The sequence below is a fragment of the Python bivittatus genome, unplaced genomic scaffold (genome assembly GCF_059951505.1).
Source record: "Python bivittatus isolate LINGU-HERP-01145 unplaced genomic scaffold, Pbiv_v1 ctg000690_np1212, whole genome shotgun sequence".
In the NCBI taxonomy this organism is placed as follows: Eukaryota; Metazoa; Chordata; class Lepidosauria; order Squamata; family Pythonidae; genus Python; species Python bivittatus.
In genome coordinates this window covers 13,602,501-13,629,246 of record NW_028277096.1, presented here as the reverse complement: position 1 = coordinate 13,629,246, position 26,746 = coordinate 13,602,501, and the positions used below count along the sequence as shown (strand labels likewise).

Genomic DNA, 26,746 nt, shown 5'->3' with positions numbered 1-26,746 from the left:
CACTGTGTGTGTGTGTGTGTGTGTGTGTGTGTGTGTGTGTCCCACAAACAAGCTTTGTGGAACTGCTACGTTAACATGCAGAATGCCACACGGCTTCCCTGCAGTTTGTGCTTCCTCTGGCTGCTACCTTCACACAGCTGTCTCTTCTCTCCAGGGAAGGCCCTTTGGCATGGCATCCAACCCTATACTATGTGACATCCCAGTGGCATACCATCACAGTGAAAACAGCTGTTGGGCGCACTGCCTTTTAGGTCTATCTTTAGGACTGTGCACAGAAACGACTTCCTACGGGAGGTTCCTGCAACGTATGCTTTCCAGATTCTCCAGATTGGGTGCAAATTAAAGCTTTCCTCAGCTGGGAACTGGAGAAACATATTGTTTGGTAGCTGAAGAACAAATGTCAAAACAATTCACCATCCTTTCTCTTCCAAGATTAATTAATCTCACCCACCGGCACAAACCTCATCTGTCTAAATGCATAATGGAAAAAGTAACTCAGCGTATGCATCCACCAATACTAAATCTCAGGACTGAGACCAAATAGGATTCTCACATTCCACCACTGCATTTGGGGGGTACAAATTAAGGGGCTGTTTAGAACTGGAGGAGGAGGGGAATGTATATCATTGTTGTGGGAAAGGATACACTGCCCTCATTTTGATTTGGCTTTTATGATGATACCATGTGATTACTTCGATGCTATATCAGAGAGGAGATAATACAAGCTATCTTATTTTAGTGAGAAAGGAGATGTCAGTTCTTCAAGGTAGGCTAGTCTGGGAAACCAAAGTCATGTAGACCAATACTACTTTTATTGTAAAGACATAGTAACAGAATCTTGCAAATCTGAATGCGCTTTCCCCGTCCTTCCCTTTATCTTCATGAGAACTAGACTTGGTCTATTGCCTCTTCTTTCTGTCCCTCAAGGCCATTCCCTCTGTCCTATACAGGAGGATGGAGGGAGTTGGGTCTAATAGCACTTAGGAAAAGTTACACTGTTGAAAAGATTATTACACCTGTTGTAAATATCTCCAAAGGGTGGTAAATGGGATCTCCTAGCCATCTCAGAACTCAAAAAGAACTTAAATTCAGTCTATCTCTATGCAAAGTTCAGTCTAAATGGCACATATTTGGTTGGCATACGTAGGTTCAGGAGGGTCTACTGTTTAACTTGCCTCAGATAAGAAATTCTGCCTCGGCCTCCAGGATCCATTCATCCTGTATGTTCCCTTTATCTGGTGTTAGAACCCAATCTAGCACAAAGGATTTCAATCCCCTCCTGATATCTCCAGGACTTCATTGCAGAGTTGCTTCAGTATGTTCTTAATTCCTACATGTGTGATCAGTTTGGTCTTTGATCTAACAAACTTGAATAGTTTTTGTAATTCAAGCCAACAGTAAGTGCCAGTGGAACCAATTATACACAAAAGTGGTGGGCTCCTATTCAAGTGGAGTTCAGGCAAAAGCTAGATTTCCATATGTCAGGGATACTTTCCTTTGGATTCCTGAACTGACCAATGGGTCAGGCTGATGGCCTAAAACCCCCTTCCAATTATGATTCTGTGATTCAATATTGATTACCATTTGGATTTTCCACACTTGCCTGGTCAACATAACTAAGTATCCAAGCGCCGTAATTTCTGCTCATATTCAGATATCAGTTGCGATAATCATTTCCTTTTGGCAGGAAGTGAAAACATCTCATTTGCAATATGCACCTCATTCCTATAATATACTTTGGTGGCCAGATGTGCAAATATATATATATATATATATATATATATCTTTTGAAACTCCAAAAATATGGAGAAAATCTGCCTAAGATTGCAATGTTTGGATTTGCAATTTGGCATGCTAACTATAATTTCTAATGATAGGAAAATTGGTCCATCACTCCTAGGCATTCACTAACTCAGAAGTTTGATTCCCCCTCTCTATTTTTTTCCCGTTTTTTCTATTGCAGACCAGCAGGCTGACCCAAGCTGATTACATCATAGAACAGTGGTTCTTTATTCCTTTAGATGTTCCTGTGCTATAGTTGGGAATGCTGGAAGCCACACCTTCCCCATCCCTGTTGTCTCATAAATTGCTGGTAAACTAATAAAATAACAGCCAGAAAGGAACAAAAGCCACTACTTATAGGAAGTGGGACCTGAGTGGTCTTTCTTTATAGGGGCTTGGTCCCTCCAAGGCTGCTGAGTCCTTGGGCAGGCATGGTTGAATTCCTGTTGGGGTAGGATGTATTGTTGGGGCATGAGGTCTGATATGTGTAGGGGGGAGAGAGACAGTGTATATGTCCCTCGGCTTGGAAGAGGTTAGTGGGGAGTGGGGGCAGAAAGGGAGGAGCTGAGAGGGCAAGCAGAACCATTACAATGGTGACAAGCAGAGGGAGATATGGGTCCTGCTATCTGGCACTTGGCTTCTACTCTCAGGTGCCTGGCTATCAGATTCTTGGTATCTGGCTATATGATCTTATCATGCATAAAGGCATTGACATGGCTTGTTTAACTGAGTCCTGGCTGAGTCCAGAGGGGAATTATGCCCACCTAGGTTTCAGGTTTTGCACCAGCCAAAATCCCAGGGAAGGGGAGGATGGATGGCCGTGGTCAACTGTTATAGGTTTTCAGAGGGTCCTCTCCACAGACAACTGCAATACACTTTACATGGGGCTGCCCTTGAAGACCCCTCAGAAGTTACAACTGGTCCAGAATGCAGCAGCACACATAGTATTGGGTGTTCATAGGTTCACCCACATTACACCTCTATTGCACACTGGGAGATGAAGCACCAGAAGAGATGCCTGGAGTGCATTGAAGGAAGACTTGAAGCAAATCTGATCGAAATTGGGTGAGAGCCCCTATTAGGATTCCTTGTGGTGATGAGGATACCAAAACACTGATATTTCTCCACTCTTATTGCATCTGCCAAAAGTAATCCAGTGGCCCTACTTAGGGTGAGCCGTTCTCTACTGGGCAGGAGGGGCCCCAGGATCATCTCCAGGGCTACTGTGAGAAAGATTTGAGCTATCTGGTGGATAAAGTTGCTCAAATCCACTCTAACGTGAACTGTGACTGGGCAGGTCTGGCTGAGATGCCTGGGGTCCAGTCTTATGGTGTGAGCTAGGATGAATTTGAACCAGTGACTCATGAGGAAGTAGAGAGAGTTCTCCGTGCTGTCAGTTTGGCCACCTGTTTATTGGACCTAGACTTACCCTGGGTTATGAAAGTGCCCAGGGAGATGACTGTGGTTGGACCCATGCTCTTTGAGGGAGCAGTGGTGTCTCCTGCCTTGAAGGAGGCAATGGTGCATCCCCTCCTCAATTCATGAAAGTGTTTGGACTGCAGTTGATGAGAAGCCTGGAGGAAGCAGATTATCTAGGCCCATTTCAGTTAGGTTTGAAGCTGGGATTTCATATGGAGACAGCCTTGGTTGCATTTGTAGATGGCCTGTGGTGAAGCTGGGATGGAGGTGGTTCATCCATCCTTCTGCTCCTTGACCTCTCAGTGGCTTTCAATACCATCAACCATGGTATCCTTCTGGCCAGCTCCCAGAGTTGGGAATAGAGTTCATTCACCATTGAATGTTCGATGGTAGTTCTCTTCCTTCCTCTAGGGCTAGTTTCAATCAGTGTTGTCTGTGTGTGTGTGTGGGGAGGGGGGGTGTCATTCCTTAAGCCTTTCCTTTGTAGGGTGCTGCAGGGTTTGACTCTTTCTCCCATCCTGGTTAGCGTCTACACCTTTATGAGCTAGGTTGCACTGCACTAGTTACCAGTTTGCTTCTGTGCAGTTCAGTGTGCTGGTTATCACCTACAAAGCCCTACATGGCATAGGGCCTGGTTACTTGAGGGATCATATAACTCCTATGGTGTCAGCCTTGCCGGTTCATTCCAGTAGGGTTGGCATACTCCAGATTCCTTCAATCACGCAACGCCATCTATCAGGATCCCGGAACATGCCTTCTTTGTTATGATGCCTGCCCTCTGGAATGAGGTTCCCCTGAGACCCAGGTTGCTCCAACCCTGATGGCCTTCTGGAAGGCCTTAAAAATCTGGCTTTTCTCTGAGGCTTTGGACTAAGTTGGTCAGAATCCCTTATCGGGTAAGGAATATTTTGTGTTCACTGGATATGCCATCTCTTTATTGCTATCTTTTTATCTGGATTGTATATTTGTTGTTCTATTTTTATGCTATGAGCCTCCCACAGTGGATTGGAGTTGGGTGGCATCTAAGTTGAAATTAAATAAATAAATAGCAGACAAATTACAAGCATCAGCAAAATTAAGCCAGGAACAAGTGTAAGGCGCTCAAGTGAAATATGCATCAAAAGAACACATGGTCTAATATCTAAACATGCAAAGAGGAGGTCAACTAGCTGAGTCTTATGAAATAAAGATGTTTTTGGATGTCTATGATGACATCCTTGATTCTTAGTTTGATGATCACAGTGTATAAGACACGCTTAGCCTGGTTCACGAACCCATCTTCTTGGCTTGCCCAACAAATTCAGCCATTAACTAATTGAATGGGCTGGGTTCACCCAACACTCTAAGCCACAAAAATATATTCGAACATTAAGAACTTTAAGACATACGTGCAGGGTTAATTTAATAACTGCCACTCATTCTGGCATTGTAAATGCATTGTGATCTTCACAGCCAAGACACAGCTCTGAGGTGATGTATGTGTAACAGAGACCACTAGAGAGGAAACCATGCGTGTGTGCACTCCTGTAAGCACATACAAAGTGGCCTGTACTTTGGAAATACCAACTTGGGAAGCAAAGAAAAGACAGCCACGCGTTGTTAGCACATAGCATGTCTGTTCTTGACAGCTTGAGCTGCCTGTAGATTTCCTGACAGATGTAGTCACTGACACCTCGTCTTGCTTTCGGGGGCGGATACCAAGCTTGGGATGCTAAAAATGTTTATTTTCCTCAGCAACTGAAGACAGAAGGATATCTGTAGATGGAAGAGGCATTGCTGTCAAGGAGCCAGATGATATATAGAAAGTCAATTTAACTTCAGTGTTGATATTCAGGGAAAACCAAGCTGGAATTATATTAGCCATCACTTTTGTGGAACAAGTTTCAGTCTTTTGGTAGGTCCCATTGGCATTGAGAGTGAAGATGAAGGACATAAATGATTAGTTGTTGATGATATATAGAAGATGAGAGACACGAAGAGAGAGATGATAGAGAGACCAGGATGGATTGAAATCTACTGGTTTTTCTTCTTCTGTGTCACCATCCTAGCTCCCACCCAGGGTCAGAAAAAGGATCACAGGATCTACCAGGGCTAAAAATGTGAAAACTGCAGCCCAATGTGTTGAGATTCTTCAGCTGCAACTTGAATCATTCGGCAAGCAATAAGGAATGGCTTGGTTTATCCCATACAGGCTGCCCATTTGTTCCCTCCCACCAGGAAGAACTATAATCATTTCCTGTGCACTTTAAGCCATTATCCAGACAACAGTAGACAGGCAGCCATAGGCCAGTATCCAGACAATTGCATAACATCTGTTGGAGGACACACTCATTGATTCTTGGATGCCATCAAACCCTGGAAGGTAGTTCCTGTTTCCTAACTCTTATCTCTGAGAAGGGCTGAATTTTCTAATAAAAAAATACTCTTCTTAAATGTTTTCATTTTATCAAAAGGAGGAAGTCTGTTCCCAAATAGCTCTAAGCACATGGTCAGTGAGAAACATTATGGCGAATCATCAGCACTTTTATCATCATCATCATAATCACTTCAATTTATATTCCTCCTTTTCTCCACAATCTTAAGGCATCTTCATTTCATCCCACAGCTGCAACTGTGGGAGGTAGGTTGGGCTGAGACAGAGCAACTGAGCCATAATCATTCTGTGAGTTTCCATGGCTGAAGATGGTCTTGAACCTGGGTCTCCTCAATCCTAGTCAAACACCTTTATCACTAAGACACACTGCCTCTTGCATGCCAGATCTATCAGGCTTAGTTCCTGAGATCACCCACATATTGCTGGGAAAGCCCCCTGTTCTACTCTGGGGTGCCAGCTTCAATCAACACATGCAATTTTGAGCTAAGAAGTATTCCCTTAGACTTGTGGCAGTTTTCAGTTCTGTCCACCATTTTATTGTTTAATAGGTTGCAATGAGCTATGTTATTAATTATGCCTACCTGCCTGCCTGCCTGCCTGCCTGCCTGCCTGCCTGCCTGCCTTCCTTCCTTCCTTCCTTCCTTCCTTCCTTCCTTCCTTCCTTCCTTCCTTCCTTCCTTCCTCCCTTCCTCCCTCCCTTCCTCCCTCCCATCCATCCATCCATCCATCCATCCATCCATCCATCCCCCAGAGTCACATAGTTTGAGTTGGGTGGCCATATAAATGCATGCATGCATGAATAAGAAGATCCATCAAAAGGAGCTTCATATATCCTATGGTCCCACCCCTGTTTATATTACATTAGGAAATTCCATACAAATTTGTTTTAAAATTAACACATATCATACAGAATGAGAAAACTAATGTCACTATCTTACAAAGATAAGCCCTCCAGCCACTAAATAATACTTATTTTAAAATTTATAATAGGAGAAAACACAAATTGAGCTTTATCCACATGACTTCAATTTCTTTTGCTCTCTTGTTTAGGAGAGAAGGAAACAATATTTCTTGTGTTGCTCTTCTCAAGACAGACATTTGGGAAGGTCATTGGCCAAATATCAGATGTGAGTCCAGCAGGCTAGAGACACTGCCCAAGTTATTTGTACTGTATTTAATAGTAATGTATGATTAATGGTATACACTTTTTTCACACTGCTTGATTATCAGTTGGGTCTCATTTTTCCTTTTATGTTTCATACAGGAGCCTGGGACTCATTGGGCAACCACCATGTATAGTTAGAAGAACATTCTTTGCCCCCATCTTACCCTGCATCCACAGATGATATCCAAGACTCAAGACTTTGATCAAAGGAACAGGTGGAATACTTGGGAATGTGGAGATGAATAGGCTACTAAACTATCATGGGAGGCATCAGCCTGGAATGTGATAAGCGTTTGCACAAGGAAGAGGTTAAAGTCCCAGGTGATAATGAGGTATCTACAATACCTTCTGATCTTTGACTCTACTTCCATCTTCTGATGGTGCCTTCTGAAAACCATCTACTGAACAAGCCATCTCCATTATTTTTCTGAAGAATTCACCTTCATGGAGCCACAGAAAATTAACCAGGTTTAAGCTATCCTAGCATAGCAGCCACTAGGTTTTTAATTGACCTACATAATTGTGTTGCATGAATACAGCTATTTGATTTCATGAACAAACAAGGACCACCACCTCAGACATATAAGGTGGGTAACCATATAGAGATAGAGATAGAGATAGAGATAGAGATAGAGATAGAGATAGAGATAGAGATAGAGATAGAGATAGAGATAGAGATAGAGATAGAGATAGAGATAGAGATAGAGATAGAGATAGAGAAAATTCAAGTCTGTCCTCCCATGGTTGTTGAAAACCAGCTGACACAAACTACAACTCCTGGAACCAGAAAGGTTGCCTGCCCCCAGCCTAAGAATGCAGAAAATTGGCTAGGTCCACACAGCATGTTAAACTTCAAATCTGGATTAACAAAACACAATTTCTGTGTTCACATAAAATGCTATGCCCCCTCCCCCAAAAGAACCCATACTATGATTTAATATAATTACTTAGTTCACACAGTAAACTCAGACAAAGGCTGGGTCCCTGCAAAATACTGAAACACTGACTACCCAATGTCATTTTTTAAAAAATTTAATTATATATCAATACTCAGAAAAACATTGTGTCAACCAAGTTTAATGTGTTGTATAAATCCATCCTTCCGGTCACAGGAATTAGAACCAAGATGGACACTTGAAAAACAAAGTCCTAGGAGAAGAAAGGATTGACCTGGATAAAGGGGAAAGTAGACAATACAAGGGAAAGTGGACAATAAAGGAGGACAGGGACCCCCCCCCCAAGGCACAGTTATAGAGTGGGGGTGGAGAGAGCCATGGTGGCTGAGGAAAATGAGGTGATTAAGAAAGCAAGAAGGTGGGAATACAAGAGACTCAGCTCAAAACAATTGTTCTAATTTTGGGTTGCAGGCCAACTGGTGAAAGCCATAGGAATAGTTAGCCAAGCCCATCAGCTGAATACTGTTCACTGCAAAATATCATTCCTTGGGCATTACCACTTTCAACACTCTTCCAAAACACATATCTTAAAAAGTTGAGGTCCACTTACAAAGTAGCCTGTTCCCAAGCTGGAAGGGGCCGAGCTCTGTAAGGAAAAAAAAAAAAAAGAAAAAGAAAAAAGAAAAAAAAAGACAAATGAGAGTTACCCCTCTGTGTGTTTGCATGTTTCTCCCTTCTTCTGAGACCTGTTCCAGTCCACCTCCCTTATGTCTGGCTCTTTTAAGATAGCTTTTCTTCCCCCACAATGTTGCGTTGACAAGCATCGCCCCTTGTCATTTTGCTAGTGAAACAAACATGTTCTCGTTGTTTAATTTCCTCCCACCCACCCCCTTTTTTTTTTAACATTTCTCAACGGCTCCATCGACAGAAACATGCTATTTACTGAAATTCCAAGCTCCGGCGGTGGGTGTAATTGCCAATTTATTTGACAGGCAGCTGGGTAATGAATTAATGATGGCATTTCAGCCTATGCTGAGACTAAATAGACACACATCAACCAACCCCCATGACATGCTGCCGTTTGTTGCCCTGGACTCCAGCAGCATAGCTTTGTGGTGGGTGAGGGTATGAATGGGGTTGGGCAGGAGGTAAGTTTTGTAAGAAGGGAGACCCTTAGATTGATGAAGTTCAAAAGCAAATCGCCCCCATGGATTTTGATGGATGGATGTCATTTTTTTCTTCTTCTTTTCCCCACACCCTCTCTTTCCCTTTGTGACAACACAACATGGTTTGTCAATTTATTCCCCCAGTGTTAGCTTGATTTATTTCCTAAAAGTGATGTGGTGGTAGGAACCAGGTATTTTTTCATACATTTGATTTTGATACCTGACACAGAAGGCATCTGGATGCAGAGAACCGGTAATGAAAAGCCTGCCTGCTCCCATGGGAATCTGCCCAATTAGAGAAATCTTTCCCTTAGTTGTCCTTTTACATAAAACTTGACTAGCATCAACTTATAACTTATAAAGTGGAATTTTCAGTTGCTGGTCCTATTTTCTTGGTGTCTGAAGATTGGTTAGTTTCATATCTCTCTCTCTCTCTCTCTCTCTCTCTCTCTCTTTTCTTCCTGTGTTTTATGGTGGCCTTATTTAGCTGGTTTCTTAATAGGTTCTCCTCCTTCTGAAATGATCTTTTAAAAGCTTTAAAAGGTAACTATTGCATTTTGAAAGGCTTTCGATGAATACCCTATTGTTTAAATCTTGGTTTAAAATGAACACAATGCTTTTTAGTTGGGGTTTTAATTATTTTAATCTTGGGATGCATTTATTTTTGGCAGAAAAGCAGAATGAAAGAATTTCAAGTAGCAAAAGAAATACATTCTCCCTTCCCTGCTTTGGAGCTGTGGACTTGCATTTGGTACATCTCCTGAGCTCTGTGGCATTAAAGCTTACAGTTTTAACCACTGTTGGCCCACCATAAGGAAGAATGAGGGGACTGCATTGGGCACTTCATTTTGGAGATCATTAAAAGGGAGCTGATGTTGTTATAATCGTGGCTGTGCAATCTGATGCCACAAAGTTCCTTTGGCACACACAGAGGCCTGTATGTAACACTTGATTCTAACTCTTTAAAGCAGTCACAACTTTTCCTGGGATTACATGGCTACTTTTAAAGAGTTGCAGAGGGTGTTGGATTTGAGCTCCCGGATGGTCTGAGGCACCTTTTTGGAACTGAATCCAAAGAGTAGAACAGCCCATGCTATTTCGTACCATTTAGGAAGAGGTAAAGCGCTTGTGGGGTTTCCTATCTCATATGCCAAAGTAGTCAGCATGGTTTTAAGGGCAGGGAGGGCACCAGCTGATGCGCTGTCTCCATTGAAGAATGTCTTGGGCCTACTCTAGTTGACATTAAGCCTTTGTGTTTTAGGAAGCAGCCAATATGTGTTTACTTTCATTTGCCACGCTGCTATGTCTTAATGTTATTATGTCTAAGCTAATTATTTAGTTAATTTGCTCCGGAAGGTCCTCTAATGGTGAATGTCATGTTTTCCCCTACTTGGAATCTTTCAGATGCATTTGGACTGCTGCTCTCCAATCTTCAAGCTAAATTTACACTCATAGGATTCTTATAGTGGGTACTGGGAACGACCTTGAAGTACAGGAGGAAGAGCCACTATCAAGACAATGGTCAGATAATTGATTTATTAGTCTGGTCTACTTTGCTGGGCTGGCAATTCTGGAAATTGTACTTTCTAGAGAGTAACATATTAAAGAAGGCAGGCCAACACATTGATATAGGTAACCCTGATACACAGTCTCTCTTTTCCTCTATCATCCATCTGTCTGTCCATCTACTTGTCTATCTGTCAATCTAGCTATTGGTCTATGTATTGTCTGTCTTTCTGTCTGTCTCTCTCTCTATATATATATCAGTTACTGTGCAGAAACCATCTAATATATTTGAAGAACTGGGTCTGAAACTCCAGAAATGGTGAAATCTGTTCTAGGTCATTCCAGGACTGGCTAGTCCAATTCATTCCCCGGGCCCTGATGAACTCAGAAAAAAATGGAGTTTGATTCTTTCTGGGAAGATCCTCCTGCATCATTAAAATGAATTTATCATTTATCATTTAGGAATAAAATTAACATTTCTGTTAGTGAATTGAGCGGGGGGGGGGGAGAACTTTGCTGAGTCTCTGCTGCAATCTTTCCCTTAAGGAAAGAAGCTCAGGGTGTCACACCCCTTTTTTTATTATTTCATCCCCGGTAAATATCCCTCTGCCAATGCCTGACAATACAGGCAGCTTCTGCACATATAAACTGTGCAGGTCCTGCTATCTCAGGTCACAAGAGAGTGGATATGGACTGGCTCTTTTTCTAAGGAGGGAGACATTCCTCTTCCATAATGCCTCTCCTGGCCATCCCTTCTGGCAACAGGAACACCAGTGTCTCCACAAGCAGATTGCCAGGGGCATCCCGGGGGGTGAAGGAAGAAGGGGAATAGATGATGTCAAAATGGTAGGTACAACTGGGAAATCAAACCCCTATCCCCTTTTTACAAGTATGTACAGTATGTGATGTAGACACCCCTGCAGATTGTAATCCGTTTTCTCAGTTAGGCAAAACTCATCATCAACATCTTGCACTGTATTTGCTTTTTTTATCTCTCAGTCTTAGAACAGCGCTTCTCAACCTTGGCAACTTTAAAATGTGTGGACTTCAACTCCCAGAATTCCCTAGCCAGCCATGCTGGCTGGGGAATTCTGGGAGTTGAAGTCCACACATCTTAAAGTTGTCAAGGTTGAGAAACACTGGTCTTAGAAACTACTTGCTCAGACCGTAATCTCCAGGGCCTCCTATTCTAGCTACCTTTGAACTGTTTTTCAGAAAAAAATCTCTGGCCTGCTGTACATTGCTCACCCAATTATTGAAAAGCCTGGTCCCTTTAAGGATACCACTTGTCAAGACGCTATATTTAGGGCAACAACCTGTACTCCCTAGTTACTCCATATTCAACACCATATTGATCCGTATATCCAAATCCTGATTGAAATTTCATAGAGCATTTTAATTCAGAACGGGATGGATTAGATCTGTCGGCTCCATTTAGGGTAAATGACAGCTTGTTTTGAATTCGTCTGATCTCACTTGGGACTCAGGATGGATCCAGAGCATGTATGCTTTAGAAATCTCTAAATATCATCCTCACAGTTGTCATCAGTGTTGTCACCAGCATCGTTTTATAGGAGCTAAAAGAGCAAAAGGAAAAAAAATCCTCCCACCGCCTTACAGTAATAGTGGACAGAATTGCCGGCTATTATACACTGCATTTGTACAGAGCCCTGATCACAATGAGCTGCTCCGTATGATCCCATGAGATAGCTTGGGGGAAAAGAAGCAGTGCCGTACTGGCGTAAATCAGACTTAATGGGAGGCAACATTAGAAGTGGCCCATTTCACTGGAAGTTCGGATGCTAATTAGCTTCCCTAATGCGTTAAGGGGATCAGGAAATATTTTCTACACAGCACAGAGAGATTCATCAGTGTAAGCCAATGAAGCAAAACCAAGAAGCTAGAGCTCACAATCTGCTGTGGAGAGGTGCTTTGGGGTTGTGGGTAGTTGTTAAGTTGAATATGCCTTTTTAAAATATAAACGCTGGTATTAGATGTAATCCTGAACATTGCAGGGATGTTCTAGGCTGCTCTTGATCAACACAATTAGAAGGACAAAACTTCTTCATTTCCAGCAAAGGTACCTGTTCGTGCTCAGAGTTTAATAAAACCAGTGGAGCTAGGGATGGATGGATGGAAGGATGGATGGATGGATGGATGGATGGATGGATGGATGGATGGATGGATGGATGAAAGGATGAATGGATGGATGGATGGATGGATGGATGGATGGATGGATGGATGGATGAAAGGATGGATGGATGGATGGATGGATGGATGGATGAAAGGATGGATGGATGGATGAAAGGATGGATGGATGGATGGATGGATGGATGGATGGATGAAAGGATGGATGGATGGATGGATGGATGGATGAAAGGATGGATGGATGGATGGATGAAAGGATGGATGGATGGATGGATGAAAGGATGGATGGATGGATGGAGTGATCATGGCCTATTTTGCTTTAATTTGCATTCATCCTCAAGTTCATCCTGTGCTAGCCTACATTACCCAGTGATAACTTCAGTTTTGAAAAACAAGCAAAACGTCTGAGCATATCTACTTAAATGCATATTTTGGATACGTTTTCTCTTAAAACCTACTACTATAAGCATATGTTATTTCAGAAGATACATCCCACTTCCCCTCCACCCAATCATGTCAGGACTTGTTTTAAGAGAAGTATGCATCCCAAAAAATAAATTAATCCCAATTTGCTCGTTTCTCTGGGACTTATGAATCAACTCAGTTAATTTCAGAATTCCAAAAGCTGAGATTACGTAGCAAGCTCTTAATTCGGCTTGTTGCAGTGCACCATCTACTCCAAAATCAGCTCCGCTGAGGCACATTTCTATGGTTTGAAATGTCATGCATTAGCAGGGAAATGTCCTTTGAAACGGAACGTGGGATAGAAACAGATGCAATAACAGGCAATGATAGAAACGTCATGAAGGTTGTGGCCAATAACTATAAAAAGACAAAATATGGCTCAGATAGGGCCAGCCCTACCATTAGGCAAACTGAAGTAACTACACAGAGTGGTCCACTTGGATGGGACATGAATGGGGCCAGCCCCCCACCTGCTGCGTAGAACCATTCATTGTTTCTAGGGCATACAAGTCTCTGGATTGGTTTCAGGAATGTCCATGATGTGTATGTATCAAGATGTTGGCTGCAATCATATAATCCGAAACCCTATTTCTTTTTACATGCATCATGCATGCAGTGTACATGAAAAAGGGGTAATCCTTTGGTGTGAATTTGGGGCTCCCATCTTGATGTTTTTGACACCCCACCCACCCACCTCCCAACCCCACAGCAGATGACCCTGAATTTGGCTTGCTACCTTGAATGGATCATTCTGAGAGGTTCTTAAAAGTCACCTTGAAATGCCTCTTGGGTCTACCTGCACAAGAGACTTTGAATCAATAGATCATTGTTGCTTTGAGTCCATCCCACAGTGAGGTTTATAGAGTAGGCAGCTGGGAAAAGTCTAGAGAGGTTGGCTGTGTGAGGTAATTGGGAGACAGTTGAAGTCTTCTCCTTCCTGGGGCAGGAGGTTCTCATGGAGCTCTCCTGGATACAAACATAACTCAAGACACCTCTAAAGCCAACACAGGCACTATAGAAATATAACGTCTCCTTCAGATCTCGGCTGACACTTGGTGACACCACCTAGTTTTCTTGGCACAACAGTGGAAGAAAGTCCACTGTTTTCCTTCAGGACTCTAATTTCTCTCTCTCTCTCTCTCTCTCTCTCTCTCTCTCTCTCTCTCTCTCTCTCTCTCTCTCTCTCTCCTCACTCTATTTTACAGCCCAGGAATTTTTTGGTAGTCTCCCATCTGATTATAAGTCTGATCCTTGTTAGCAGTTTCAAGATCAGCCAAGATTGGCTAGATGGTGCCATCTTACGGGGCACATAAGCCTCATGACATTCTCAAAAAATAACAGTGGTGGATATCTGTTACCCCACGTTTTGTGTGGAAGTATGCCATTCTGCTCAAGAAAACAATAAACCTTGGAGTGGTACAGAATAGCAGCTGGACAAAGGAGGCAGTAAATCACATCAGATTGTCCTTTGCCAATAAGTAAAGCAAAATTTCCCATGCCTTTGCCAGCTTCAGATCCAAATACTGACACTTTTAGTATAATTTTAGCTTGAAAGGAAGAAACCAAGCAATTCTGGAATACGAAGGAACTATAAAATTATTTCTAGGATTCAGAGATGGTTGTTTTCATATGGAAATAGGGACACATGAGAATCACCGTTTAAACAATTAGTATAGGTTTTATGGTAGCTCTTACTATGGCCATCATTAGCCCTCAAAGGCCTTTCTGATATCTCTTCCTTGCCCCAAACTGCCCAAATGCCATCATCAGATTTGACTCCAGGGAACAGGGTCGTCAAACGGAGATGAGAAGATGCTGACGTTTGGTCCTAGAGGTATACTTTGACCTAGAATAGCTTTAATAAGAATGAAAGCCATGTTGCCTTTTACAAGGATAGGTTGGTCATTACCTAGTTTGGAGTAAGAGATGGAAGGAGTGCCCTTAAGCCACAGCTAAGTCTGTACATTCAGAAGCAGTGATCCCTGATACAAGCATCAGGACTTTATTAACAAGCCCCCGTTCTCCTTGGTGTGCAAAATGTTGGCCAGCATTTAGTCTCTTGTCTCTTCCCAAATGAAAATAAAATAGTTAACAACAAAGCTGTTGTGACAGATTGGGATGCCCACAAGCAGAACAAGAAAAGATCTTCTCGCAGAGATTCAGGCTCATAAATAACTACCAATCCACATGAACGTTCTCCGGCCTTTGGCTGCTGGGCTGCTTCAAAATGAAGAATGTTTTGAAGAGTGTTTTTCACTGGGGCTCTGGGGTGTGGAAAGAAGCCACCCTTCTACATTCAGGAGCTCATCAAGAACCCAAAGAAATTACATCCTTCAGGTCTTGGGAAGTCCGCGATGCCATTTTTGCATATATATTGTGAATTAGATGAGTCGAGATGGTGAAGTGCCGTATGCCGCCTAGGTTTACTCTGGCTATTGTTTATGCAGGTCTGACAGAATGAAGGAACAGTGGGTATCATTTCAATTTCTGATGTCAACATCAAATTACTTATTTAATTTCATGCCTGGTGAAGCATTGTATAGCTACATGCAGAAGCATTTCACTTCATTTGTTATGCTGTGTTTCTGCTGCCATTGGCTTGCCTTCCAACTGACAGCTTTAATTACAACATGAATTTGATTGTGCTGCTGAGGAATTAACATAATGCAACAAAGCATTTAAGCACCCAGCTTCAGATACTCACATGCCCAAACACAAAACAAGGACATGGAAGGGGGGGACTATACTGATACACAAGAGTTCCCTGTCAGATTCTCCTGGGTACTCTGTGAGCTGTCCATCATTCATTAGACAGAAACTATTCAACAGATCAAGTCAAGGTTATTCTGAAGAAGAGGGCTGATTTGATAGCGGGGGAAATCTTGGTACCTCTCCAAAATAAACAATTATTATTATGGCTGCCATTTACCTATGCGCTTTGCAAGCATGAAGTGCTCAGTTCAGTATCTGCCATCTCACATAAGATGGCTGAAGGATCTTTCTGTCTCTCTCTCTTTCTCCCCCCCCCCCCCCCAAGATCTTGAAGGAGGAGTTGCAACTAATCAAATGAATAATACTGGCACAGACTGACCAATAGATTGACTCAGATTGAAGACATCTTAATCTGTTCCATTTCCTAATTTACCAGGAGGTTTGCAAATGCAGAGAAGATGTTGTGAAGTGCTTCTATTGGGGTATTCATGTTCTTAAGCTTCACTTAAGGCTATCATGTCAACTAAAGGCATAAGAGGTGTCCCAAAGGTCAAGGTGGCAGCCACAGTCATGGAGTCACACCTACCATCTTGACTTTTTGGACTCACTCACTCCCTTCCTTCCTTCCTTCCTTCCTTCCTTCCTTCCTTCCTTCCTTCCTTCCTTCCTTCCTTCCTTCCTTCCTTCCTTCTTCCCTCCCTCCAACTCTCATATTTTCTCCCAACCTCAAGCCCCTTTCCAGAGTACTCCTCTTCCAATTTTTGTTCTCAGAACAATATCACAAAGTAGGTTGGGCTGAGAGATAATGACTGACACAAATGTCACCCAGGAGATTTTATACTTGCATAGGAACTTGAACCTGAGAATTGCCAGTTTTTGCCCAAAATGTTTTTGGCCAGTTTTTGCCCTTTTCTTCTAAAGGTTCTGTCAGAGCTCACATGTCGCTTGACTGTGGCAGGCATCCACCTTACTATCTTGTTCCCTGCACTGATAGAGCAAACAGTGCACTATACTGCCTTTTCCTTGTTTAATCAATTCAACCTGATCCATGGTGTCAGGACCAATGGATGCATAGATACACATCCATCCTTTTTGTTTTGTCTTCCTAAATCCTTTCTCTTATAATTCTGAGCTCCCAAGGACCAACAAAATGACAGAATACAAATAAACCTTCATACTTTGGGGAAAAATACCTGCCCCCACCTCTGCCAGTCCCATCAGGTCTGGCAGAGAAGGCATGCTGCAGGTCCTGCCTGCCAGCAGGTGGGACTTCTCTGCCATGGCGCCCACCTTGTGAAATCTTCTCCCCCCAGAAGTGAAATTAGCCCCATCCCTCTTAACATTCTGCAAATCCTTCAAGACCTGGCTATGTGACCAGGCCTGGACGACCAGGGAGATTTTGCAATAGCTCTCTTACTGTGGTGAATATCATCCTCTCCTGTTTTGTATGTTATTATAGTTTTTATAGTTTTCATTATTGTTTGTGTATGTATTTATGGGTCTTTAATTGAGTGTTGTACACCGCCCAGAGTCACTCTTTTGTGAGATAGGTGGTTATATAAATATGATCAGTAAATACAGAAATAAATATGTCTAAAAGTGCAGCACCAAAAATAAACAATATATTTAAAACATTAAAATCCACAGCTTGGTATGTGTGTTTGAATGTGCATAAAAAAGATTGAATTAAGAACAAAAACATGCAATTCTGGTGTAGATAGAAATAACATCTCTTTCTATAGCTAACCTCAATATTCTCTAAGCTGCTCTCTTTCAGCTAGTGACAGACTTAGACATTCTCCAGCATTTTTCTTCTCCCAGTTCTCATTCAGCTTGATGGAAAATAACTTGTTCTAGAAATTCTTCCAAAGGAGAAGAGATTTCATGGGTTTCTGATGAAGCTGAGATGTTTTCAAAATGATGTATGCATCATGACATCATTGCACAAAGGACCCAAATTACATATCTGCATCACAAGTCAACATAATTCATGTGATTTGTGTGATGATTTCATCACACGTGCGTCACTTGCCTTCTCCATTGTGAACACCCACGAGCACAATTTGGTGTTCTTGCAATTTATTTAGTTAGGAGCACATGGATGTCCTCCTTTCTACTATACAATCCTCACTCAAATGGTCTTCAGCCTCCCTGGCTTCTTATTTATCAATGAAAACTCAAGAGAAGACCATTTAGAAATATTGTTCCTCCAGTTTCTTTGCCTGCAGATTGGGTAAAGAATTTCAAAAGGCTCATTCTACCCAAATCCTGATCTTCAGTGGATCCTTTGAAGATGTCCTTTTTCTATTTGACTCTAGCCATCAAAGAGTTCCTGCCTATTTATCTGTCTCCTATCCTTCTGTGATCTTTCTGTCATCTTTTTTAAATAGAGGAGGATTTTTTTACCCCCAAATGTGGGGTCTTGATACTACTTGTTGTCACAATTATTTTTGGATGGTTGTGATATGGTGAGATTGCTACAGGAGGCAGAGCCAAAATTTTCAGCTTTCTTAATAGGAGTTTGGGGGACTGTTAATCAAAATGGGCATATTAAATCTAACAGGGGCTTCCTATGCCAATTTTAGGGCTCAATCCTGTTTTTAAATGCAAAAACAGTGCAGTTCAGAATCACATACCTATCAACCATCACAAATTTCCCAAGTTTTTCAAAGTGCAGCCTTTCAGCAAAATACTGTTCCAGAAAAAAATCCTACATCCTAAACAATCGAATCAATCAGCTTCATTAAATTGTTTCATGCTGGACATCCCAGACTGTGTTTATTGTTTGCTTTTCACCCTGCTGGACTCCCCTTCTAAACATGCTGTTTTGATGCCCATTTTATCAATGAACAATTTTTCTCCCTCCTACTGCTGAAAGCATGATCTTTTTGAAACCAATGAAGGGCAAAAGCAACTTGATTGTGATAAAAGTGATTAATCAACAATCTTAGCCAAATGTCTGTCATTTAGAGTTTAGGGCTGGCTATGTGGTAGCATCTGACTGTCCTTCTCCAGGCTCAGAAGCAAAGCAGGGCCCATCAGATTATAGTACCAGGCCATCCCAAGGCTGTAGGCTATTAAAATAATATCTGGAACAAGGCCATGGTAAAACATTTCTGTATTGCTGCAAAGCAAACTACAAGGATGTGCTTATGAAATCATCCTGAGTTGAGCTCATCTTCAAAGAGTCTTTATCTCTATTCCCTTTACACCCAAGGTGATGTGCTTGAGCACATAGATTTGTGAAGGAGCATAGCTGTTGTTGATTAAAGTTCTACCACATAAAACATTATACATGTATGTGATATTTTGCTTACATATAATAAGTCTGTGACAAGAGAGGTGCAGGTGGAGTAATTGTGGTCTTTTCTCCAAAACTGTTGCAAATTTACAAATGCAGTCTGATGCTGCCTGTGTTCTTTAATTCTGTTTAAGAAGGCTGAAATCCTGCCATTCTCTTACTTGGGAATAAGCCACATTGGACTCATAACTGAATCAGCACATGTAGGATTCCACTAGGCAAATAGCAATGTATCCAAATATTCTTTAGAAAAATGTGCTTCCGTAGATAGTTTTGTACCGGCCAGAAAAAAAACAAGGGGGGGTGGGGGTCAGAACTGGAAGAACCTGCCACTGTTATTTCAATGGTGAGTTTGTTGTTTAATTCTCTGCAAGGACTCTGGAGTCCTGTGTGCTCTCTGAGCTTGGTTGTTTGCTTGCAGACGTTTCATTACCCAAATAGGTAACATCATCAGTGCTAGCAAGTGTGGGGTTTTCTCCCTGTTTATATACAGTGGCTTACCTTGCCGGTTTTGGTGGGGGTGTGGTTTTCTCCTTGGTAGATAAAAAAAAAGCTAAGAAGGAAACAAAAAGACCAGAACACATCCTCTCCAGCACCCAACACCCAGATAACACCAGACAAATAATCAAGCAGAAAACAACAGCCTAATCAAGGAACTACCAAGGAGAAAACCACACCCCCCAAAACAATGGCAGGGCAAACCTCACACAGGGAGCAAACCCCACACTCACTGATACTTCAACCCTTCTACCAAAATAAAGATGCAGACATAATTCAGTACTGAATTCATAATTGATTACTTTTTCAGCCCAAGGTTGCCATACACTTTAGCAGCAATGATTTAGTTTAGCCCAGCTTATACTGTGAACAAATCTAGCACATTCTGGATCTTTGTTTGTTTGTTTGTTTGTTTGTGATGCTTGTATGTCATCCATCCCCACAGGCTTTTGGTGGTTAACAATGTAAGCAGATAGGATACCTCTCCAAACACAAACTGGTAACCAATGCCATTCCTGAAGGAGCAGGGTCCTCTGAGCATATTACAATACATCCATCATTCCTGGGCTGCTACATTTTGCACCAGCTGCAGTTTCCAGGTGTTTTTCAAGGGCAACCCCAGGTAAAGCATGCTTCAGTAGTCCAAACAGGAGTGCCGCAACCACGAGTGTCTGTGAGCAAGTCTCACAGTCCAGGAAAGATCACAATTGACACAACAGATGTAATTGTACAAAAGCCATCCTATCCACATCTGTCACCTGCTCCTGAAACAGGAGCTATGAGTCCAAAAGACCAATTCTGAATGGAGACCACTTCTGAATGGAGCAGTACAATGATGGAGTTTTCCTGGAATCCTTAGGCCCACAACCCCCAAACTACTCCATCTTGGAGATATTTAGACAAAGTCTGTTCTTCCTCATCCAAACCCTGAGACCTTCTAGGCACTGGGTCAGCACTTTCACCACATTGCCTGTTGATACTCAGCCCAGAATGAGATGTATAGCTGAGTATCATCTGCCTATTGATAATACTGAACCCTATGTTAATGAATGGCCTCCTCCAGCAGCTTAATCTAGATCTTAAAAAGAAGTGGTGGGAGAACAGATTCCTGAGGCACTCTGCAAAGCAGTGGTCTCCAGGAAGATCTCTCCTCACCATTACTATTGACTGGGACTGACCCTTCAGGTAGGAGGAGAATAACTGCCAGACAGTGACCCCCACTGCAATCCCTTGGGGATGGTCCAGAAGGACACCATGGTTGACAGTATCAATATGCTGACTGAAACACATTTATACTTGACAACCTATTCAGGTATTATGAGGCAACTCTCCTCAGAAAGCAAATTAAAAAAAAAAAAACCTATCAGAAGTTCCTATTTAAAGGAAAAAGTATTTTTAAATGCATATTTAATTGTGTACAAACTTTTGATTGGCTGTGTGCCATCAGGTCAGTATCAGCTCTTAGTGACCATGGACCTACACCTCTTCTAGGATTATCTGTACCCAGTCTGGCCCTATAGGTCTTTCAATGGTGCACCCATCCCTGCTGTACAGTAATTGAGTCCATCTGCCTTGGTGCTGGTTGTCCTCATCTTTTGTCTACCCTCTTTCTCAGCATTACAGACTTCTCAAAACAGCTGTGTCCAAATTATGATAATTTGAGCCTGGTTATTTGTGCCCAAGTAAGAACTCTAGATGAATCTGTTCTCTAGATGATCCATTTGTTTGTTGTCTTGGCTATCCATGCTATTCTCAGGAGTCTTCTCCAACACGAACGTTCAAGAGCATCAATACACTTTCTATCCTTTTTCTTCAAAATCCAACTTTCACTTGCATAGAGTATCATGGGGGAAATCATTACCTGCTCAATTCTGATTTTATATGTATAGACACATCACAACATCTGAACATCTTTTCCAAGGCCTTCACTGCTACCATATTTAGTGTGACTTTGCAGCATATTTCTTGACTCCTGGTTCCTTTACTATTGATTTTCAATCCTGAAAAGCGGAAGCCGCCCACCGCCTCAATATATGTTTTGTCAATTCTAAGGCTGGCTGCTGGACCTATTGTCATTACTTTGGTCTTCTTTATATTGAAACTTGATCCATTTTTTTTTTCACTGTGCTCCTTGACTTTCATTATCAGAACTTCCAAATCAATTACATATTCTGCTATTAGACTAGATATCATCAGCATAGTGCAGGTGATTGATAGTTCTTTCTCACAGTTTAAAACTATGTTCATCTGCTTCTAATCCAGCTTCCCTCAATCTATATTCAGCATATAGGTTGAACAAGTCAGGAGCCAGTCTGTTTCACCATGTTCCATCCAGACTGTAATGTTCTGTCTTGTGTACAGGGTTCACATGAGGACAATATAATGTTCTGGGGTTCCCAGTTTTCTAACAATATTCAACAGTTTGACATGTTCAACACAATCAAATGCCTTTCTATAATCAGTGAAACACATTGACTTTTGTTTGGTATTCTTTGGTCTTTTTTAAAACTAGTTTGAACATCTGGCATCTCCCTTTCCATGTAGGGCTCTAACATGCACTGAATGAACCTCAACATTATTTTGCTAGCATATGAAATTAAGAATATTGCATGACAATTTCCATACTCTGTGAAGTCTCCTTTCTTTGGTACAGATATGTAGACTGACCTCTTCTAATTTGCTGGCATAGTTTGATTAGAACTTTTACAGATCAAGTTATTCACTTGTTCCATTTAATTTTCCTAGGCCATACAACCCAACTACACTTTCCTCCTTAATATAGCCAACTTTGATATTCCAGTCTCCAACCATAAGCAGCACATTTTGCTTGTGTGTTCTGTTGATTTCAGATTGAACTTGACCAAAAAAGTCATCAAACTCCTCTTCTTCTGCATCAGTAGTTGGAGTATAAATTTGGATAACCATCACATTAAAGTCTAATTGATCTTATTCAATAACTGATTGCATTATACTCAAGTAATGTCTTTCCTGTATGTTTCCCGATTTTAAAAGCAATGCCATTCCTTCTTTGTTGTTCATGTTCTGAGTAATAAAACAGTGTGACCTTCTGACAAAGAGCGTCCAATTCCAGTCCATTTCAATTCACTGATGCCTAAGATGTCAATGTGCAGTGATTTTACTTTTCACTGTTTAAGCTTTCCCATCTTCATGCTTGTTTTATTCCATCTTCCTGCTGTTATTCAGTCTTTGGAGCTTCAGATTTTCTTCTCTTGCATGACAACTTCAGCCACTAGACATCCCAAAGGCTTTAATCTAGCCACGTCATAAACATCATTAGTTCTCCAAAAGAGAGAACTCATCTCTTTCTCAGTAGCATGTTGAGTGCCACCCAACTTGAGGGGCCCATCATACGACACTATATTATCAATCACTTTATCTTGTCTATCCATGTAGTCTTCCTGATAAAATACAGGAGTGGTTCACCATTGCCTTCTCCTGCTCAGTATAAAATAATGCCTTTGCCATTGTCACTGAAGTGATCTTCCATCCCCAGCATCTTCCTATATTGCTGCTGCCCAAGATAGGTGTTTGCTTGCTTTAGCTGGACAACTGGGATGACCTTCACGCCTTGAGTGACCCTGCTGGGCCTATATATTCTTAGCATACCCTCCTGGTATTCTTCACTCATTCCTCCCAGGAACAATATTCCCCCACCCCCACCACAATGAAGGAGCATAGCAGACTTGAGGAGCTACACATTCATACTTTTGGTAAATGGACACAAAAATATATTTCAGGGGGAATGGAGCACAATTTTTCAAAAAATGCAACAAAACAGACTTGAAATTGTATACACGTGAAACTGACACAGATAAAAAATAGACTAAATTATCTAAACAAAGTAGATTGTTATGATCTTGAAGGCTGCATTTTTAAAGCAGACTAGACAACTCTGTGACCCGTTGGGTCATCCTTTGAGAGAAAGGTAGTGCAGTCTGATGTGACCAGAATTAGCATTAAATTTTAGGCTGACCATTTTTTTTTTTTTTTTACTCCAATGCTGGGTGGTCCTGTGATCATCTAAGAAGAGTATATATCATAAATAGAAAAATAATTATATTGGCAAATGAACTTAGATAAACAGAATGAGCATGGGCGGGCAAAAAACAGTGGGAGCAGGAGTGACTTCTGACTTCCTGCTAACCTCCCCATTGATTTTGCTTATGGGAAGTTGTCAGGGAGCATCAGAAATCATGATTATGTGACCACAGGGATGCTGTAATGGCCACGACTTTGCAAATAAAAGTGTCTGAACATTGTGGAAATTTCAGTTCCACAGGAGTAACGGGTCCCGGATTTTTTACGCATTCTTTAAGTTAGCAGATTTTAGGTACCTTGATTCAAAAATGGCTGCAGTACCGTTTGGGCTAATGTGAGGGTACAAACAGATAAACGCAATGAGAATTTTAGTAGTATATTGTGATGGAATGGAATTATGAAGGCCAGGCTCAGAGAGATAAACATTTTCTTAGCTCGCCAGAGGAGAGTGGGAGTTACAAGAGGATGAGACTGGCACCTCCCTGAAGAATTCTCAGATTGATGTCAGGCCTAGCCCAAGAAACTCCAAGAGACAATGCAAATTCAGTTCAGCTATGTTTATTAGCTACAACCTCTAGCAAGAATCTCCCCAGACTGAACCCCAGCTCCCAAGCTAGCCAGCCGCAACATTATGAATTCCTCAGGGAGGTGCCAGTCTCATCCTCTTGTAACTCCCACTCTCCTCTGGCGAGCTAAGAAAATGTTTATCTCCGTGAGCCTGGCCTTCATAATTCCATTCCATCACGTATATAGCTATAGAGAGTAAAAGGGGAGGTTCAGCCATCTGATTCAATTATGCAAATTTAGCAGGCCTGAATATTTACCTGAAATATATGGATGGGATATGGTGGGGGAAATAAAGAAACAGTTGACCTGCAAAAGCTAAAACGCTCAGTTGGAGCTTGTCTCTGGATTTTGTATCTGGCAATATATTTATTTCTGCTACTGTCTGCTGGGGTGTGGTAGTCTCAGTGTCATTTGTAGAGGGATTAAAATCATACCTCAGCAATACGGCACCTTTATGATATGCAAAAAGGAAAAAAAAAGTTAATCCCTTATATCCTTGAGTAGGGCTAGGAAAAATCAAGCTTTAATTTCTACAGAGCAACTGTTAACCAACACCAACGATACTGAGTTAGATATTTGACTTAGTACATCAATCAGCTTCTCAAGCCTCTTTAATTATCTACTCCATGCCTTTAAATCCAGATCATTTCTCTACGTCCCTTATCCAAACATAGCTTTGAAAAAAGCTAAGCACAGCCAGAGCTAGTGAATACTTGGATGGGACACCTCCAGGAAATCTGAGTTCTAAGCTAGTCAGGGAAGTTGCAGACAGAAAATCCCAGAAGAAGACAATAGCAAACCAGTAAGACACTTGTGTACTGTTGCCAAGAAAACTGCACATGCCAAGGGAGTCTTTCTATCAGGATTTAACAATATGGAGCCCTAGGGCGAAGCATCTTTCAGCCTAGTTCCACACAGACCTTGGATTGCTTTGCGATTCTCTGGGCAATCATTCACTTCAGCTCCCTGATGTGAGATACCTATTCAGTCCATGCAACCTACTGCTTTAGAAATGAGAGCGAAGAGTGTCAAAAAGATTTAAAAGGGGGGATGTCAGAGGCAGAACGTGTGTCCTGCCCACAGTATAGTCCACAAGAAATTATCCCTAAGAGGGACAGCAAATGGAAATTCACCTCCATCTCTCCCTCCTAGCTTTTGGAGACACCCTTCTTGAAACTAAGAAGCTAAGGGCTGTTATGGAAGGCAAGACAGTGGCCTTCCCTGTAAAATGAGACAACAACTTCTAAAGCTTAATGTTACGTTTAGGTTTGTTGTTGTTCATTAGCTTTCTGTCCCACTTTCCTTGCCCAAGCTCAGGACAGCACATATACCAGTTCCTCCTCCAATTTTTCCCACAACAGCTCCCCTGTGGGGGAGGCCAGGCTCAGAAAGTGTTAATAACCTCAGATCTTCCCAGGTCCTTCTGTAGCACCACAGGTATGTGCAGGCCATGGTCAAAAAGGTCAAGAGAGCGGCTGCAATGGTGTCATTGAAGCCCTGCCTGTTTTTTATGAGCGTCACACACATGAGGCACATAAAAGATATGTGGGGCTTCAACCACACCATGGCAGCTGTCATCTTGACATGTTTTACTGTATCCTGCAGACACCTCTATCCATGTAGCTGAGCCTAGGTTTAGATCTGAATCTCCCCAGTCCATGTCTACCATCTTAGCCACTATATAGCAAAAGGTTGCTTTCAAACACATTTTCAATATTTTTTCCATCTATATTTAATAATATTTTCCATTAGCCTTTCATTGTTTCTGCAGTGGATGTCTCAGATAGATCACCAAAACATAAGTGAGCAGCTTCTCTCTACTTTGACCCTCTGCAGGATGTTCTTTCCTGAGCATCAAGAGCTAATGTAATTCCAGTGCCGCACTAAAATCAGAGTTCATATATTATGCTAAGGTAGAATGTGGTTTATTTGGTTTTAGCTTAGCATCCTATGCAAGCCTTCCATTCATGGCTTACTTGATAGAGCATGATTAAATAATCCACAACTTAATATAATGTCTAAGGCCAGCCATATAATTTTTACATCCCAGTGCTCAATATCCTGTGGCATTTTCCATATTTCATTAGCTCCAACAGCCATTTTCAGTCCTCCATTAGCAAATTCCATAATATACTAGAATATTTGAGAAGTGATGTGTCAAGATGAGCACCTATAAATAAAGCTTTAAGAAAGAAGCTTTAAAAAAAAGAGTGGAATGGGGAGGAGATGAAGCTATGAGAAAAATGCATGAAAATACAAGTAATTCAGAGGGAACGGGAAGAAAAAGTTGGGTGGAATTGAATTCCTGGATGAGGGAAACAGAAGGAGCAGCCATCTTGCCTCCAAGCAAAATCTCAAGTGAATGAATTCCACTGCAGGCAAGGTTTTGATGAGATGAAGTTGGCGACAGTGCTCTGCTTTACATAAGGATTGCGGGGGAGAGAGCTGACAGCTCCAACATCTTTGGAGCCCTAGGGCAGTCTTATCCAGAAAGCAGAAAACAAGTTGTTAGTCCCACAAAGCCAACACAAGTGGAAATACAGTGAGGGGGAGCTGGAGGTTGAGAGAGAATGAGAATGCACAGAAAAGGCTCAGGGTAGTCTGCACGGACTCATCCCCACAATGCCAAGTGTGGTTGACTAATTAATTGGCCTTAGTCTACCACAGGGCAAGTTTTCTGCTTATAAA

General features: G+C 41.8%; 1 protein-coding gene across 1 annotated transcript in view; it reads right to left on the bottom strand.

The window, feature by feature from the left end:
* Positions 1-26,746, bottom strand: part of LOC148214384 (autism susceptibility gene 2 protein homolog) — a 613,231-nt gene that overhangs the window by 225,706 nt on the left and 360,779 nt on the right. Inside the window, exon 4 of the mRNA XM_088152562.1 lies at positions 8,247-8,282. Coding sequence (XP_088008688.1) covers positions 8,247-8,282 — 36 coding nt within the window. The remainder of the gene's footprint in view (positions 1-8,246; positions 8,283-26,746) is intronic.